Source organism: Anoplopoma fimbria, chromosome 3 (assembly GCF_027596085.1).
Source record: "Anoplopoma fimbria isolate UVic2021 breed Golden Eagle Sablefish chromosome 3, Afim_UVic_2022, whole genome shotgun sequence".
Classification (NCBI taxonomy): domain Eukaryota; kingdom Metazoa; phylum Chordata; class Actinopteri; order Perciformes; family Anoplopomatidae; genus Anoplopoma; species Anoplopoma fimbria.
This window is the reverse complement of record NC_072451.1, coordinates 8444397-8461199: the sequence shown is the minus strand read 5'-3', so window position 1 is coordinate 8461199 and position 16803 is coordinate 8444397. Positions and strand designations below refer to the sequence as shown.

The window sequence follows — 16803 nt, the reverse complement described above, 5'->3', positions numbered from 1 at the left end:
AAAAAGTAAAGTTATTATATGAACAATCTGTCTCTGCCAGAAAATATTAAAATATATATAATACTTTTGTCTCCTTACAGAATAAGTTGGATTTTTTTTGTAATCACTAAACATGTAATTAAAAATGTAGCATTGTTATTAAGAAATTTTCAGTAAACATTGGTGCCAACGAGCACAACATGCATGCAGAACTTAATGAAGACATACATGTGAGGGTTAATCATTGATGGATGTTTCAAGAGGATAACTAATATTTGTACATGATGGCTTCTGTGCGTCCTTGTTTGAGGAAAAAGAGGTTTTGCGAGTTTTTGAAAGCCAACTAATATTTCCACAACTCACTGCCAGATGAAGAACGGATCAACAGTTAACATGCAGGTTACATGCAGGTCAAGATCCACTCTCTGATCGAGAAAAATGTAAAACATTAACAGCTAGTTTAGGATATTGGGACATTAATGGGTACTATAACAAAATCAGGGAGTGTATCTTGAAATAAGTGTTACGAGTTGAAGAGGAATGTGACAGACAGATATAACTTGAGCAGGACCCACAAAATAAGACAGATATGCACCACCACAGAAAGGACCTCAACACATTAAAAACTCACTGCAATCACTAAAATACAATTCACTCTTTTGCCAAGCTATTGACTAACTACTCTCTAATTGATGGCCCCCAGTTCACCCTCATCTGAGCTATTTATTTATAGGTTGTTAAATTATAATGTCTTCTTTAGATGTCATTTCAGAAGACTGATTCTCTAGTTTAAGTTAGTAAGATGGGAATTTACTCCACAGGACTTAACCCCAACTGTAGCTTCTGCTTGCTACTTGCATGTCTCAGGGATGAAGTTAAGTCAATATGATTATCTTTTAATATACAGCAAGAGTCTACTGAGATTTGAATATTTGTATAACTACATGTTTAGCAGAATCTACCTGGAGTTTCAGAGGATAGAGTTATTTTAAAGTGGAAACATGAATGATTTTCTGAGGTAGGGATTTGTTTGTTTGAGTTGTCATTGACTGAATGATGATCAATGATGGGTGGTTTAAGTTAAGTTGACTTGAATGTACGTAGAGAATGTACGGATACTTCACAATAAAAGGCAAAAGGTTGTTTAACCTGCTATATGAGAAACATAAATCGAGAACCCATTTAGTGGAGTATTACCGTAATTCCCCCTCAGACTTTGCTGACTCAGAGCTGCTATGCTTAGATCTGTCAGAGGTCATTTACCTGGCTGGGCTGCTTCTGGGAGGCCTGCTGCTGGCCCTTAGGTGTCATCTCTGGTGAGCTAGAGGAAGACGAGTGGCCAGATTTGGTGTGGGATTGCTGGACAGAAGAGCTGAAGTTGCTGCTGGAGGTCTAGCAAGAAAATGCATGAACAACAGGTTATTTAATACAGACTGGCTGGAACTATGCTATCATTGAAAAACCTGTAGGAGACACTGCATTAGTACGATAGCAGCTGCAAAACTAATAAACAGTCAAAGGCATCAAATTCAAGCAGCAAGTTAAGATCAATTATGACATCATTGTATTCCAAGTTATTCAACCACAGTAGCACATGGAGGGGAAATATAGATATAGATATTATTAGATGATATTAAGCAACATGATCAAAGACATGATTGGATGCAAGCAGACAGGAAATTTGTGTTGGGCAAATTAGGCAATAAATGGGATGCATGAGTGGAAAATGTTTTACTTAGCGAAAAATTCCCCTTTACCCCAAGGCAGCAATTCATGGAAGGGAGGGATGTGCAGGAAAATACCAGACAGAACAAAAGTTCCTGGTAAGCACAGGTGGTTCATTGTGGCAAATAATTACAGACAGCCCAGCTGTCAAACTTTGTGCAGATAACACAAGGCAAAACCCTGTTTCTTCTTCAGTCAGTGTACACATTTACTGTAGTTATTCATAGCTACTGTCCTTTTAGCGGTCCTGAGCCAGTTGAATCTTGTTTGCTGCCTTTGTTATAGAACCATAACTGGTCATGTTTGAATGAGCAGAGATAACTGAGAAAAGGAAACCGTTCTTTGTAGAAAATATATCAACCTTCAGGCTACATGGTCAAACCAGTTCAAGTCTGTTCTGGTACGAATTACCACTTACTTTGCTTAGGGACACAAAATGACCCCTGGCTATGAAAGAAAGAAACACATATGCGTAGGGTCAGAAAGTCAGAGTAGAGAGCCCACCACCAGCCCAGCATCACTGAAGGAAGAGAGCTCCGCAGCCGGAGGAACATCAGACCTGTTTCTTGGTGGAGGTTTTCCCTGAGTCGTATGGAGGTTGTGGCTTGGCCCTCTTACTCTGAGGTGGATTTGGGCTCTTGAGGATCTGAGACGCTGGCCTCTTGGACGGGCTTCTCGCCCTCTCTCGTTTGACTTTGCCTTTAGGCTGAGCTCTATCACTGGAGTCAAAGGAGGAATCAGGGGACTGAGGAGGTGAGGACACAATGCTGGAGGGAGAAGAAGGGCCAGACATACTGTCCACACTGATTTCCGACTGTGTAATAGACTCTTCTAGACTGTCAATAGAGTCAACCGTACTCCTGCAGAGCTCCTCTACTCGGCTTTGTGACTTTGAGTGTCTGGTATCAATGGAAGGGGAGACCTTGATGTGTCTGTCACAGGCATTGCCTTCACCCAAGTTGAATTGTTTGGTACTGATGATCTCAAACCTCTTGGATTGATGGTTGGTTGTTGGCTTCTCAGTCTCCTTCAATGGCCGGCTGTCCGATGCTTTCCTCTCCTCTTCCTCATAGACAACAACCTTGAGAGTCTTCTTTCCTGATTTGGTCGTCCCTGTACGAATGGCCTGGCTAATTGCAGCCAGTTTGTTTTTGGGGAATTTAAATTTGAATTTCCTTTTGGTCTCTGGCTGTCTCAGCGAGTCTAGTTTACCCTGGTCTTGGTTTTGGGGAATTGAGACATTATGAGGCCCTATGAGGGTTAGCCTGTCTAACCCTGTATTTATTTCAGTAATGCACATTTTTCTCACATTCTGTTTCTCTTTTTCCTGTTTTGTCTCCTCTTCATCCACAATATTTTCTGGAGAGAGAATCCCATCAAGATCTTCCTCGCATTCTAAGATGGTAGACAGGCGCTTGTAGGCTGCCTGTATGTCCATAGGCTCATTCAAGATAACGATAATAGGTTTCTTATCATAGTCATCAAAGTTCTGGAAACCTTGGTTATCATGTGTCTGATAAGTGGGTTCACCAGTGCTGTCGTCCCCATCTGCAGTCTGTATGTGAGATCTACTCATTTCATCAAGGTCTTCCTCTCTGGACTGTGTCCTGATTCTTGGACTCCTGGTCTTGGAGATTTTAAGGCTGATTTTACCAATCGGAGGTGGTGGGGGAGGAGGTCCCTCATTGTCCAAAATCTCGGGGCTCAGGCTACTTCCTTCTACTGTGTATTGTGATTGGTCCCTGGATACATGCGCTGTTGCCTCCTGGTTCTGCTGCTTGCTGCTGTGGCTGTAAGTCAAGCTGGGTGAAGGTTTTAGGACCGGAGAAGAAGCTAAACACTCCTGATCTGAGCTCAGGGACTTATCCTTCTGGAACTCTATCACCCTGTCCTCCAGGGAGTTTTCTTTTTGTAAAGTTAATACTACCGTCAAATTTGACTTCTTCTCAGTTGGTACCTCGTTATCAACTTTGTCATTAGCCTGGTCAGGACTTGTGATGTCTGACGCATTAATATTTTCTTTTTGTAGGGTAACAATTGTTGTACACTTGATCTTCTTTTCTGCTGAGGTTGGGGAGCACAACTGTTCAACTACCTCCTTGTTAATCTGATCAGGACTTTTCACAGAAAGATCTTTTTTTGAAACAGTTGAAACTCTAAGTACCTCCATCTTCTCAGTTTTCCTTTGGGTTGTTGTTGGAATCTCCTCATTCTTCTGGACAGTCTGAACATCTTGTAAAGCTGCAGGTGGTGGTACCTCCACCTTCTCTACTGTTGCACAGTTTAAGGAAGGCACCTGTTTAACCAGATTCTCTTCTGTGTCCTTCTTCTTATTCGATTTAACATTGACTTTCCAAACTTCAATGTGTTCTTCCAGTCTGGTTGCTGTTATGAGTTTATTAGGGCATCCATCTGTAATTCCAGTCTGCTGGGCTGACTGGTAGTCGGATGTTGCTAGATCAGAAGGCTTCTGATTGACCACCTTTGATGTTTGAGATGTCCTCACTTCTCCTTTCCATTGCTTATTTCCACCTGGTAAATTATTCTTATTTGACAGTATTGTAGTCACCTATAATTAGAAAGGGCAATATTAAACACTTCATAATTCTAAATGAAAAAAGTTGTCTAAAATTGTTATTACTAAAATACAAGTCCATTACCTACAAGATAGTCTTAAATTGACGAACTATTAAAAGTACAAATAAAAATAAAAGTTTTAAAATAAAGGTTAATTGAATTATTGGACAATCTACAAGAGGCACATGCACACCTTTAAACATTTTGCAGGTGCTGGGTAGTAGTATCTGTACAAAAGACAAATAAATACCGATACATTGCTGGCTTGTCACTGATATGTTATGTTCAGATGGAAAACAGCCCTGCATTAAAACAAAGCAGGGGTTGTGTTGTTTCAGGTTCAAAAGAGACAATGAAATATGGTCCAAGAAATCCAGTTTGAGTTACAGATCGGTTGGTGGCTTAACAGATGCCAAAACTGCAGAACGTTTTACATTACTAACACTCTGGAAAGTTATCACAGAGGCAAATTCCACATTTTTAGTAGCCATGATTGTAACGTAAACAGTAAGAACACAAGTCACAAAGTAATCTCAGGAATGCTCCTGTGCTCGATGTGATTGTTCACTGCAGCGTTTTGCCTGGATGGCGGTGCGCTGTGTTTGTGGAAACTTCCAGTACACCGGGGACGACTCTCTGTTAGCGTTCATTCAATCCTGGGAAAAATATGGACCCCAGTTAAACATCCTATTATGCATCAGGGACCCAATGGCGTTCCGACAATGGGCTAGAAAACTTCACACTGACATTTCCTCCCCCTCAGCTGCACCCGAGCCGGGTTCTGAGATAGGAAATCAAAACCACTCCCCCGCGCAACTGCAAGGGAGTGAACTAGACCCTGAGAATGGAAATTTCGCTGACGCGTTTACCCTAGGACAGACTAGGCTCCTGATAGAGGTTAAAGCACCCGATCAGATTGACCCTACTTTGGGCAAAGGTCCCCTGCTAACGTTACATGAGCCCCTCCTCACATCCTCCCCAGACCACGAGGCCGAAGTCAGGAGACCACTAGGTCTAGCGCACGGCAGAAGGGCTAGGGGCGCAGTACTAGCGACCAGAGAAACAGCAAGAGGCTCACAGAGAAGACTATTGGAGGTAGGAGAGGTAGAAGACGTGGACCCGGGAGAACAGGCAGGAAAACTGTATACATCATGCGGGCATGCCGTCCTAGCCGATCGTAGATACACCAGAGATGACCAGCCACAGCCGGCCGCTCTGGCTCGTATTTGGGCGGTCCTGAGGGGGTCAAAGGTTGGGCTACCGAGGAGTCATGCCCCATAATGACGATCCGCTGTAGGACACAGGGAAGAACCTATCAGGGAATAACAGTAAAAGTGTTGTTACAGGCTTTAGCACTGGCCATCCCTTTTGAGGGCCCACGTCCACTAGTCAGAATTTTGGTAGACAAGCCCAGCTTAAAAAACTATTTAACAGATAGAGTAATGGATGCCCATGAGGAATGGAGCAGAAGCTTAGACGGAGGCTCAGACAGCGAGGAGGATGAGGAAGTAACGCGCTGGAGCAGTCGCTCGAGACGCACCCCCACAGGCAGCACGCCGCGAACCAGCCCAGTTCGGAGTCAGCCAACGTTAGAGGTGCCGGACATAGCGGGATTGTCCATATCAGGTCCACGTATCACATCCACTCCTAGAAACCGAGAGCACACGGCCCCGGTGGTGACCCCACCAATCACTCGGTCACCCCAAAATCCAGGGGTACGGAGTGTTAGGTTCGCCCCTGATTTGGCCCCTATAGCTAGAGGAAAACACAGACAAGCTAAACCCATGACTCAGAAACAGTACAAGCCCAACCTGCTTCCAGCCGAGGACCCCACGTGGTATACCTCTGATGGTTATCCGTATAACCCCCAAACTACCTTTACTGATGAGGTAAATGAGGACTGGGGGGAGGTAAATCCAGATGAAAGCCTAGCCGAGTGGTATCCCGTGACCCACGAAGAGGCACGGTACTCAGCAACCGCGCCAACCGCAGCAGTAGCGTTGCAGCAGCCTAAAATACCCCAGCCTTGGAAAGGTGCATATTTGGCTGCAGGCTACGACTGGTTCAGAGAGGGAACACTGAGGAGAGATAGCGCGGTTCAGAGTCATTTGGAGAGCTCAAGGGCACCAAACGGCTATGAGCACACGCGCCTGAACCTGAAAGGCGCTAGATTACCCGTAGCAGGAGTACCCTCCTTTCAGGCACCCACACTCCCGACTCAGGTACCTACCCCCCTCCAAAGTAGAGAAAGCCCATCCTTCCCGACGTTGGCAACCCCGATCCCGACACCGGGACCCAATTTACCCAACAATCTTATGTTCGAGAGCAGCTCTCTTTTGCTGCCCTCCTCAACCCTAGGCTCGGTGTCCCCCCCATACAAGACCATCATTAAAAGAACTGAAATACCTCATCCCAGAGAGAATTAAGGGAGAAACAGACATTGAATTTTACACTCCGTACAACGAGGGTTCCCTGGTTTCCCCCGACATCCTAGCCGTTCCCGCTCACATAGGGTTCTTCCGCATACAGAGAGGTTGTAAACTGCCCCAGGGAATGACCCCCTGGACGGTCCTATCAAGCGTTAGGCTTTTGCCAGGACAGAGTTTACTGGACAAAAAGGTGGAGGAGTTAGTGCAAGCTGTTAGAGAGGGAAAGTTAACTTTATGCCTAGCTCTCTTAGAACTGTCTGCACTGACCCAGGATCCCCTTTACATGGAAAGAATTCTGGCCAGACTACCCAGCGGTACGCTTCTGGCCGCACGTTGGCGTTCGTTTTCATCGCAGCAGAAGATGGACGAGGCATGCGTGTGGGATACAAACCGGAAATTAATGGAGGAAAATAGACAAAGAACCGTACCGGCTAAAAGGCCAGAAACCGCAGTAACCGATGAGTCAAAAAACGAGCAGCGGGCCTTCGGGCCCAGGGCTCCCTTACCGTGTCAGAATCAAACCAGATCGCAACCTCAGACTCCGCACAGACCATCCCAAAACCGTCCTTGTCCTTTTTAGCAGTAGCTGGGATTAATTTTTGGATTTATCAAAATCTCCGCACTATTGGATACAACACTTGCTCATTGGATTAAGGGTTTTTATTCTTTTTCTCATTTTTGAAACTTTCTGTGGATTACCCTTTTTCTCTGTACTGGAACTAAAAGGAATAATTTCTGATTGGGATTAAATAAAATCGATTGGATTTATATCTTTTTATTCTTCATTTTTCCTTTTTGACGGAATAATCAGAATCCGAACAGAGGGTTTTTCCTCTCAGGAGGGGACCAGCCCCTGAGGTGAGTTGCAGGATATCCGCACTACGGCAACACAACTGATTTATAAAAATCACATACATTCACATTAAGAGAGAGACCTAGAGGGGGATTCCCCACTCTGGGTACGGCGACAATGAGCTGTTCCGGTTATGTTTATGCCATAGAGATCTTTTGGCAGGCTTGACTACCCTCAAAGGTCTTTTCTCTCAAAGCGGAGGTTTACGAGGTGCAATTGGTTGAGGCGCCATCAAAGCGCGGCCTTCCGAGGAGTCTCGTTCATCGCTGCGAAAACTTTAGAACGCGACGGGAAGCACCGGGAGCGACCGCTCGTGACAGTAATTTATGCCTTTCTTTTGTTTCTGACTTCACACATACACAGCAAAACTAGTTCTTCTTTGTAGTTAGTGAAAGAAATAGAACAATTAGGGGTAGGTGGAGGGAGACGGTCTGGTACACCTCCGCTCTCTGAGATCATCGTCACTCTGTTTTAATGAAGATGAACTCAGTCGTTCTAATTCACAATTTTTCCTATTTTCTGTATGAAATTTGAACGCTGCTCATAAATATGTTGACCAGCAGTCATTACAAAGCTGCTGAGCTGCAGATCAAATCATCATGTTTTGTTCCTGACCCTAGACAGAATGAACAAACAGACATGAAAGCAGCTGTGCTGTGAGACAGACAATACTGACGTTTAAAACGAACAGAAAGACATGTTATTGTCTGTGTGTACAGGTAAGCAGTCTTTATCTTTCTACACATTACCTTTGGAGGGGAGGCTTATGTATGTGCTGTATTGTGTTGTGTGTGTGAGTGTGTGTGTGTGATCGATCCAAGTTGAAAGAAAATGAAAGACTTGAGAAGACAAGGCAAGGTGGAAAGCAGCCGTTTATTAATTCATAAAAGGCAGTTCTAGAGCAAGAACAGTCCATGTGACCAAAGATCCAGCAGTGACAATACAAGAGACACTGCTGGGGGAAAGACGTTTAGGACAGTAATAGAAGAGGTAATCTGACAACTATGTTTTCCAAAAAGAGAGGCATGGACTTTACAGAAAGGTAGCTAAGGTTCACTGTGATTTTTTGTATTAGTTTTGCTTGGTGTTTGGGCAGTCTGCCTTCTTTCCAGGTTACATGGTGGAGGAGCTTGTGTGGCTCAGACTCCTGAGATGATTCCTCCTCTGTTGCTCTTCCTGAGCATTGTTTCATGTTTTCCCTGTAAAAGGCTTTTACTTTTCTTAGTCAATGGTCAAAGGAAAGAAGGTGCCACCACAGCACAATTCAAATTGAAATGGGCCCAAAGGTGGCTCCTGCATTTGTTTTAATAACTGTTATATCTGGTGGTATTATGCGTACAGGTGCATATCCAGCTTATCACAAACATACATTAAACATGGGGCAGGGTAGTGTCCAGTGTTGGTTTCAGAGACTGAGACATCTGTTACAGAGGGTGGGACAATGTGTGTGTGTAATGGTGGTTATAACAGGGGCCTCTCTGTGACTTAATTTGGCCCTGTGTGCACAGTTTTCCTGTGCAATGAGGCTTAGTCTGTTTCCCACCTGTCTCATTGTCTGTTAACCCGTCAGACTTTTTTTTTGTTATATCACTGTGTTCCCCCGATCTCAGCTTTGGTGAGTGCAGTGTTATTATTAGAGAGATAAAAAAAAAGGTTAGAGAGACAGAGGAACAAAGAGGCAACTAGTTATAAAAGCCTCAATGATGTTAATCCAGAAATGTTAGCTATTGTGAGTTAGAAGCAGGAACAAATTCAATGCAACCACAAATCATGCGAGCAAACCCATTGTATTCAGGTGTAAGTATAAGTATAATGTTGGATAATTTATTATCAAGGCACATTCCATTACAACACCTCGAGTGGACAATTTTAATCTCAACTCAAGTGATACTGTGATGGTCAACCTTGCTAGACATGAATGTAAGAGATGAAAATTAAAAAAAACAATGAGTTGTAAATATATCTATCTTAAGAAACAACAGGTTTAGTTTGGTTACAGATTGTTTACATTAGAACACAAATTCAGATTTGTTATTATTATTGTGGATTACAACGATCTCTTTCTTGCAGAAAACTGTCCTGTACATAGGTGTTCTGGACAGAACACAGTGATTTGACTTTACAGAACCTACAGTAAGTATTAAAAAAAGCCAGCACACTTTTTTAAATATGTATAATATGTCAGTTGTTAATAATTAGTGCTGTTAAAGGTTTTTCCATTTCTTTTTACCTTAGACTCCATCTCACTGCTCTGGAGCTCAGAGGCTGAAAGTTCAACCACATCTCTGCTCCCTTGATCCCTCAAAGTGCATTTCTGAAACACCTGGGTGAAAGGGTCAGAGGGTCCACGGTGAAGGTTAAGGTTCCGGAGGGTGGGGTCAGAGGCACAAGGATGGAATGGATTCTAAATACCTTTAATAAATGCAGTAATGTGTAGAATTTATGATCTGGTTGGTGTGTGTATATATATAAATATATATATATATATATATATATATATATGGATGGATAGATAGATGGATACTATTTTTGAGTCTTATAGTACATATGTATTGAAAGTGCATGATATTATATATCATTTGTGTCCAATTATCCAATTGTTAATAAAAGGTTTGGCTGAGAGTAAAGCTCAGTCTCAGATCTGGTTTCCTGGTACCTTCCCTAGTTGAGTACTTGATCTCCTTAAGTTTAAATCAACAATAATTTAGTTCACGTACCTGCAGCTCTTTCATGAATTTGTTGTCCTCCTCTTCTTCTTCCACATCCTCCCTGTGTGCTGAGGCTGTAGAATGGGTGGAGGTGGAACCAGCCAGAGGTGCAGGAAAACCCATCTGTGGTTTGGGTTTGAGCTCTGGAGGCTGTCTTGGGGGTTTGGGCTGAGGAACCAACGGCTGCTCTTTCTCTTTCTCACCCTCATCCTCATCCTTGAACAGATTCATGAAGTAGAAACAAAGAATAAATGAACCACTTTGGTGATTTTTTCAGTTTGTTGTTTTTTAGGGGCACAGCCTTTAGTTTCATTATTTTTTTAGACGTGTATCTACAGAAAACTACGTGCAAAGTAAACACATATTGGGAAGTATACTGGGAGTAGGATGATATGTTATATAAAGAAATTGTCAAATAATTATTCATAGTCATATCATCAGTTTGGCATCAGCATAGAACATAACATTTTAATCATAAACACTCATACAAAGAAATGATATGTGACGGGCTGGAGATGATCCTGATAAAACGTCCTCTGGTCTTTACTTTGGCTGCTAACATTAAGCTAACGTCACTTTCACAGACCGTGAGGACAAACTGCTGCACAGCCCTTAATACAGGTTATGTGTCACATATTGATATAAAAATAATATTTTTAACTGCAAGATTCCAGCATACTGTTTACTACTCCTTAGCTGTGGCTGTTAGCCAATAGCTGACTGATTGTGGAGCTAACCTCACATTGTGAAAATGACTTATATAACCCATTTAGATTGTTTATCACTAACCATTGTCTTGTTTTTTGAGGTGTTTTTTTAAAGCAGTTTTACTTTAAAATTCTTCTTCAAAATATGAGATTGTTGGATGTATAACAAAAAACAGACAAGAGGGCCATCTTGTAGTTTGGCCAATTTTAAGGACTTTAAGCTACAGCTGAATTAGTTACAGCTGCTATAATATGTCAGTGACATTAGTCTTTTCAGCCATTAATATCTGTACTCGCTGATGGCTGCCTCGGTGTGTTGGTGCGCATTGTTTTGTGTGTTTTTTATTGTAAATTCAGTTGTCTGCTGTGATACCTGGAACTCTTTCATCGGAGATGAACCCTAACCCTGACCTCCGTAGTTATTACGTTTTTAGCGCCTTGTCCTGTCCCACCTCAAAACCTTCACCAACCTTCTCCTGAACCCTACAGTTCGTCAACAGAGCCAACAGGTCTGTGCAGTCAACATGGCCCCATGTCATCCTCCAGCACCTGGACTCTTTCGGAACCTACGCCAGGATCCTGTTTCTGCTGCAGGACAATATCTCCCAGCTGCCCGACTCCACCTGAATGTGGATCGCAGACCTTCTGTCTGACAGGATGCAGAACATGAAGCTAGGAAAATACGTCTGTGACTCCCAAATCATCAGCAGCAGTTCTCCTCAAGGCTGCATTCTTTCCTCTCTATTCTTCTCCTTCAAGCTTCTGAAGTGTGCGGATGACACCACCCTCATTGGGCTTATCTCTGGCGGGGATGAGTCCATCTACAGATGGGAGTTTGACCATCTAGTGGCCTGGTGTGGATAAAATAACTTGGAAGTCAACGCTCTGAAGACAGTGGAGATGGTTGTGGATCTTAAGAAGAACACAGCCCCTCCCCCCATCACCCTGTATGACTCCCTATCAACACTGTGGAGTCCCTATGCTTCTTGGGCTCCATCGTGACCAAGGACCTCAAGTGGGAGCTGAATACCAGCTGGTTGCAACAGTGATAGCAGGTTGAAGAAATTCAACCTGCCAAAGACAATAATGGTGCACTTCTACACTGCCATCATTGAGTCCATCCTCTCCTCCTCCATCACCGCCTGGTACGCTGCAGCCACCGTCAAGGACAAGGGCAGACTGCAGTGTATGAATTGCTCTGTGGAGAAGGTGATTGGGTGAAATCTGCCACCCATCCATGAAAGATTGTGGCTGTGGACACGCACAAAAGCAGTTTCTTCCCGACTGCAGCTGGTCTCATCAACAAGGCCTGGGCCCCTCACTGACACGGACACTCATCCCAGCCCAGAAACAACACATTACATTAACGTCTTCACATCTGTCTCTATGCGTTACATTAACGAACACCTTCTGGATTTTGATCTCTGTACATCGCACATGTTGTATTTATACTTAAATCCACTAACTATTGCACATTCCCTCGTAAATATTTGGCAAATTTCTGCACAAAACTACTGCCTGTGAAACTGTTCAGCTCTTTCATTTTAGAGATATATTTTACATATTTCTAAAGTTTTTTTCTATTCTATATTAATGTTTATAGACTTTAAGTGGTCATTTTGCTTTTATTTTGCTTTTATTTTATTATGTTTAAAGTGATCCGTAAGATTTCAGTCCAGGTTGATTTAGCAGACACACACACACACACACACACACACACACACACACACACACACACACACACACACACACACACACACACACACTTACTCACACAAACACACCTACACGCACACACACATGCACACACACACACACACACACAGACACACACACAGACACATACCTGGGCTCCAAGCGGCTCTTTCCTGGTGGTGAAAATCACCTCTCCTGACCTTCCAGTAGTTAGACCCAAACTGACAGCATTAAACCTGGAAAGGCAATAAAAAATACAAAAAATCAATAAAAGGTGATTTCTAGTTTTTACCCTTTAGAAAGCCCAGTCAGCAGTTGATCCTCATTGCTGAACTGACCTTCGTGGAGGAGGAGGAGGGGGAGGAGACTTGCCGGCCCTTTCCGGACTCTGCTTCATCTCCTTATCCACACTGGTGCGGCGGGGTTTTTCCAACCGTGGCCGGCTAATGCGCTCTGTGCTGGGAGAAGCTGAGGTAGGAGCAGCTGATGGAGAAGCTGAGAGAGGAGCAGCTGATGGAGAAGCGGAGGAAGGAGCAACTGATGGAGGAGCTGAGGGAGAAGCTGATGGAGGAGGCTCCAGAGGAAGCTGTGAGGCTGCTGCTGAAGCAAAACACATCCAAAAATCAGAGTGATGAAATTGAATAATAATAATTATACGTTCATGGTCATGGTCATTTGAAGACTAAACCAACCTGTATCTGAGGACTTTAACTGGGTGGAGTCAACCTCACTCAGCTGGGGGGTCGTGTCTTCTTGGGAATCAGACGGACGTGCCTGTTCCTCTGCTGATGCTGTAGCTCAAACACAGACACAAAGACCTTTGTGTTTAGGTTGAATCCCCCAAAAATTGTACTACTTAATACTTAAAACTCACAACATTAAAATACCAATCACCATGTGAATCACTTTTAAAAATTGAGAAAAATAATTTCTATGCATTATATATATTGTGTAATGAGTCCTAATGACTCATAACTTAATATTGGCTAGTAGGATCCAAAGTTTTTTTCCCCGATCCGATAAACAAATACTTGATGAACAAACTGATCTGTTTAGTAAATGATCTCTCATGTATTCCCCTGTTCAAATGTGTCATTGTAGAGAGGCATTAATCACACCATATATCTTTACTAGTTGCATTATCCTTCATTGGTGGAGAAAATTCTCCTACTTCAAATGAAAAAAGAAACATTTGAAAAAGATTGTTTGTGACAGTGCTTAAAGGTGCAACATTTGAAATCCAGAGATGTAACATAGCAGCAAACAACTAGAGATATATTGGAGAAATGTCTACCTTAGCAGAGAATCAAGTCCCTCTCCCTCTGTCTGTTTTGCTATCAGACCTTCTCCATGCCTGTTACTGCATGTTAGTGCATGTAATACAGTAAGCTGCTTTACATCTAAACGCATATCATTCTGTTGATTTAGGAACATTGGGCCTCATGCAAGAACCACTGGTGCAAGCGGGATGATCATTTCACGAGTGGTCCAGACCTTTTGTGCGAATGGAAACACTTGTTTGACTTTGGTGTTTAAAATATGAGTTTAAAATGATCAAAATGAATTCAAAGAAAACGTAGAACTAAAATAAGCTTATATCATTATTGTTTGCCAACTGACTGAGAGGTTCAACAAAAGTATTATCTCTTTTAGTGTTGAGATATTTTGGCGTGAAGACTTGTAAAGGTTGGTAATTGTTAGAAAAACCCTCCGTTCTTCCTGAATCAGACTAGTAACAGTAAAAGCACAGATAACCTCACAGATAAGTTGTTGCATAAGGCCCACTGTGTTTTCAGTGAATAAGATTATGCAGGTCAACCTTGCAGGGTAAGGTCCGGAGTTGTATCCCGCTCTGACGTTGATGCAGAGCAACCCTCTCTGGTATCTGACACATTCAGACGAGTGATGGTCTTCATCAGGCTGCCCTGGGAGTCCTGGAGGACCCGGTCAAAGTCTGTGTTGGTGTTGGGGGATGGAGGCCGACCAGAGACAAGGCTGGCTGGCAGGTTGGCCTGGCTGGTGCTGGTCTGGTTCATACTGCTGGTCTGTACACCCAGACCGCCCTCTGGAGTTTGTCTCTCTGTAGTCTGAGGAGGACACACACAGTCACACAGGTGGACGAAAGCTGTGGTCTGTTTCAAACTAAGAACGGGTCTGAAGCTGTCGGAGAAATGTCATCTTTAGATCACATTCCTTTGATGATTTTCTGCTGACAAAAACATCTAGTTTAAACAGTGTCTTGTTTGGAAGTGGGCTCAGTTTGGTTATAAAAGTTTGATGTATATAACAGCTTTACCTCCAGCATAACAATCATTATATGTAAACTTTGGACCGGCTTCACACTGAAATACTTCCTGTTGAAATTATGGCTTTATGTCTCAAAACTTTAGACAACTCAAACATATTTTGATCTGCAAATTTGTTAATCAACTCATGGAGCAAATTTATTTTGACCACAGTTTGTCATTGCTCGTCTGTTCAATTATGGAACTACACAGTAAATACCAGTAGGCATTTGTCACCTATTGTTAAATACTACTGGAGTGTAGTTCAACAACACATTCATAAAGTGTGGCGAGCCAATAATTCCAGAATTAGTTTACTTTCAGCAGTAATTCTGAAGTTTGATTTAATCATAATAGACTACCACTATCGATTATATATTCAAACATCATCGGGACTCCACAGGTTTTAAGTATAGAATAAGTAAAGAGTTGGAGCAGTAGTTCAGACTTCATCAACTGGCCCAGTCCGAACTTCGATTATCCGACAGGAACCCCAAAGTTCCTCAACAGATAACTAAAGAAAACCCATTGATATTTAAACAATATGGGGTTACGATGTTGCAAATGGTCATAAACCTCAGAGAAGTCCATTTGTTTAGTTCTACAATATACAGAAACCTTTTGGTTGCAAAGCTGCTTTTGTAGGGATTATTACAATTCATATTTGAATCATCCATCCATCTTCCGTTACCGCTTATCCAGTTAAGGGTCGCGGGGGTGCTGGAGCCGATCCCAGCTGTCAATGGGCGAAGGCAGGGTACACCCTGGACAGGTCGCCAGCCTATCACAGGGCAGACATATAGAGACAGACAACCACTCACACTCACATTCACACCTACGGGCAATTTCAGAGTCATCAATTAACCTAAGCTGCATGTCTTTGGACTGTGGGAGGAAGCCGGAGAACCCGGAGAGAACCCACGCTGACACGGGGAGAACATGCAAACTCCACACAGAAGGTTGTCTAGCCCGGGAATTGAACCCGGGCCCCTCTTGCTGTGAGGCGACAGTGTTAACCACTACACCACCGTGCAGCCGATATTTGAATCATATAAAAATAAATGAAACTAAAATGCTGTGATAATTGGGTGCCTAGAGACCTATAATTTGGGTGAAAAACATTTAAGCCTACTGTATTTACTCTAAAACTATCTCTTGGAACTAAAATAACTATAAACTGAAAACACTGGGCCTTATAGATGTGCTAAATATGATTACTGCAACATGTTCAGCCAATGAGACTCTTGGTCTTGAAATAAATGCTGAAAAGATATCATACTTAAAAGTGACAGCACACTTCTAAAGATATTCAACATTTGACAGTTTGAGTATATTCTCACCCTTGAAGTGCCAAAGAAGCACAGAGTAGAGGGACACTGACCTGTTTCATGGGGCAGGGGTCAGCGTGGCTCTCCTGTGTTGGTGACGTCAGAGGGCCCTGTCTCCTCTGCAGGGCAGGGCTGCCCTCTCTGCTGCGAGGACTCACCTTCACAACACAACGACATGTGTCACACTCTACACTCCAGACGGCTTCCTCACAAAACACCTGTTAACTTACACAGGCTCACATTCTGTCATTATGTAATCATTCAGCAGATGGACTAATCGTCAGTACAGTACCTTGGCCACAGTGGGTGAGTCTCGTCCGTGGGTGGCGTTCAGTGGGGGGTTGGGGTGGTGGGAGGGCTGGATCACTGTGGCGGCTGTGTTCATTCTGCGGGCCATGATGGGGGACGCTGAGCCCGTCAGGCTGACCTCAGCCTGACCCCCGCAGAGAGAGGGGGTGGGCAGAGGAGGTCTGACCGAGGAACGAGGCTGGGGTTTGGGGGAGCTCTGGGGGCTCTG

At 43.4% G+C, this 16803-nt stretch overlaps 1 protein-coding gene across 1 annotated transcript in view; it reads right to left on the bottom strand.

Moving 5' to 3' along the window:
• LOC129088776 (sickle tail protein-like) overlaps positions 1 to 16803 on the bottom strand; it is an 87073-nt gene that overhangs the window by 2205 nt on the left and 68065 nt on the right. The window contains exons 15-24 of the mRNA XM_054596007.1: positions 16579 to 16756; positions 16340 to 16444; positions 14493 to 14760; positions 13366 to 13464; positions 13012 to 13270; positions 12825 to 12909; positions 10281 to 10481; positions 2719 to 4273; positions 2264 to 2628; positions 1243 to 1371 (exon numbers count right to left, since the gene is read on the bottom strand). Of these exons, the coding sequence (XP_054451982.1) occupies positions 1243 to 1371; positions 2264 to 2628; positions 2719 to 4273; positions 10281 to 10481; positions 12825 to 12909; positions 13012 to 13270; positions 13366 to 13464; positions 14493 to 14760; positions 16340 to 16444; positions 16579 to 16756 (3244 nt within the window). The remainder of the gene's footprint in view (positions 1 to 1242; positions 1372 to 2263; positions 2629 to 2718; positions 4274 to 10280; positions 10482 to 12824; positions 12910 to 13011; positions 13271 to 13365; positions 13465 to 14492; positions 14761 to 16339; positions 16445 to 16578; positions 16757 to 16803) is intronic.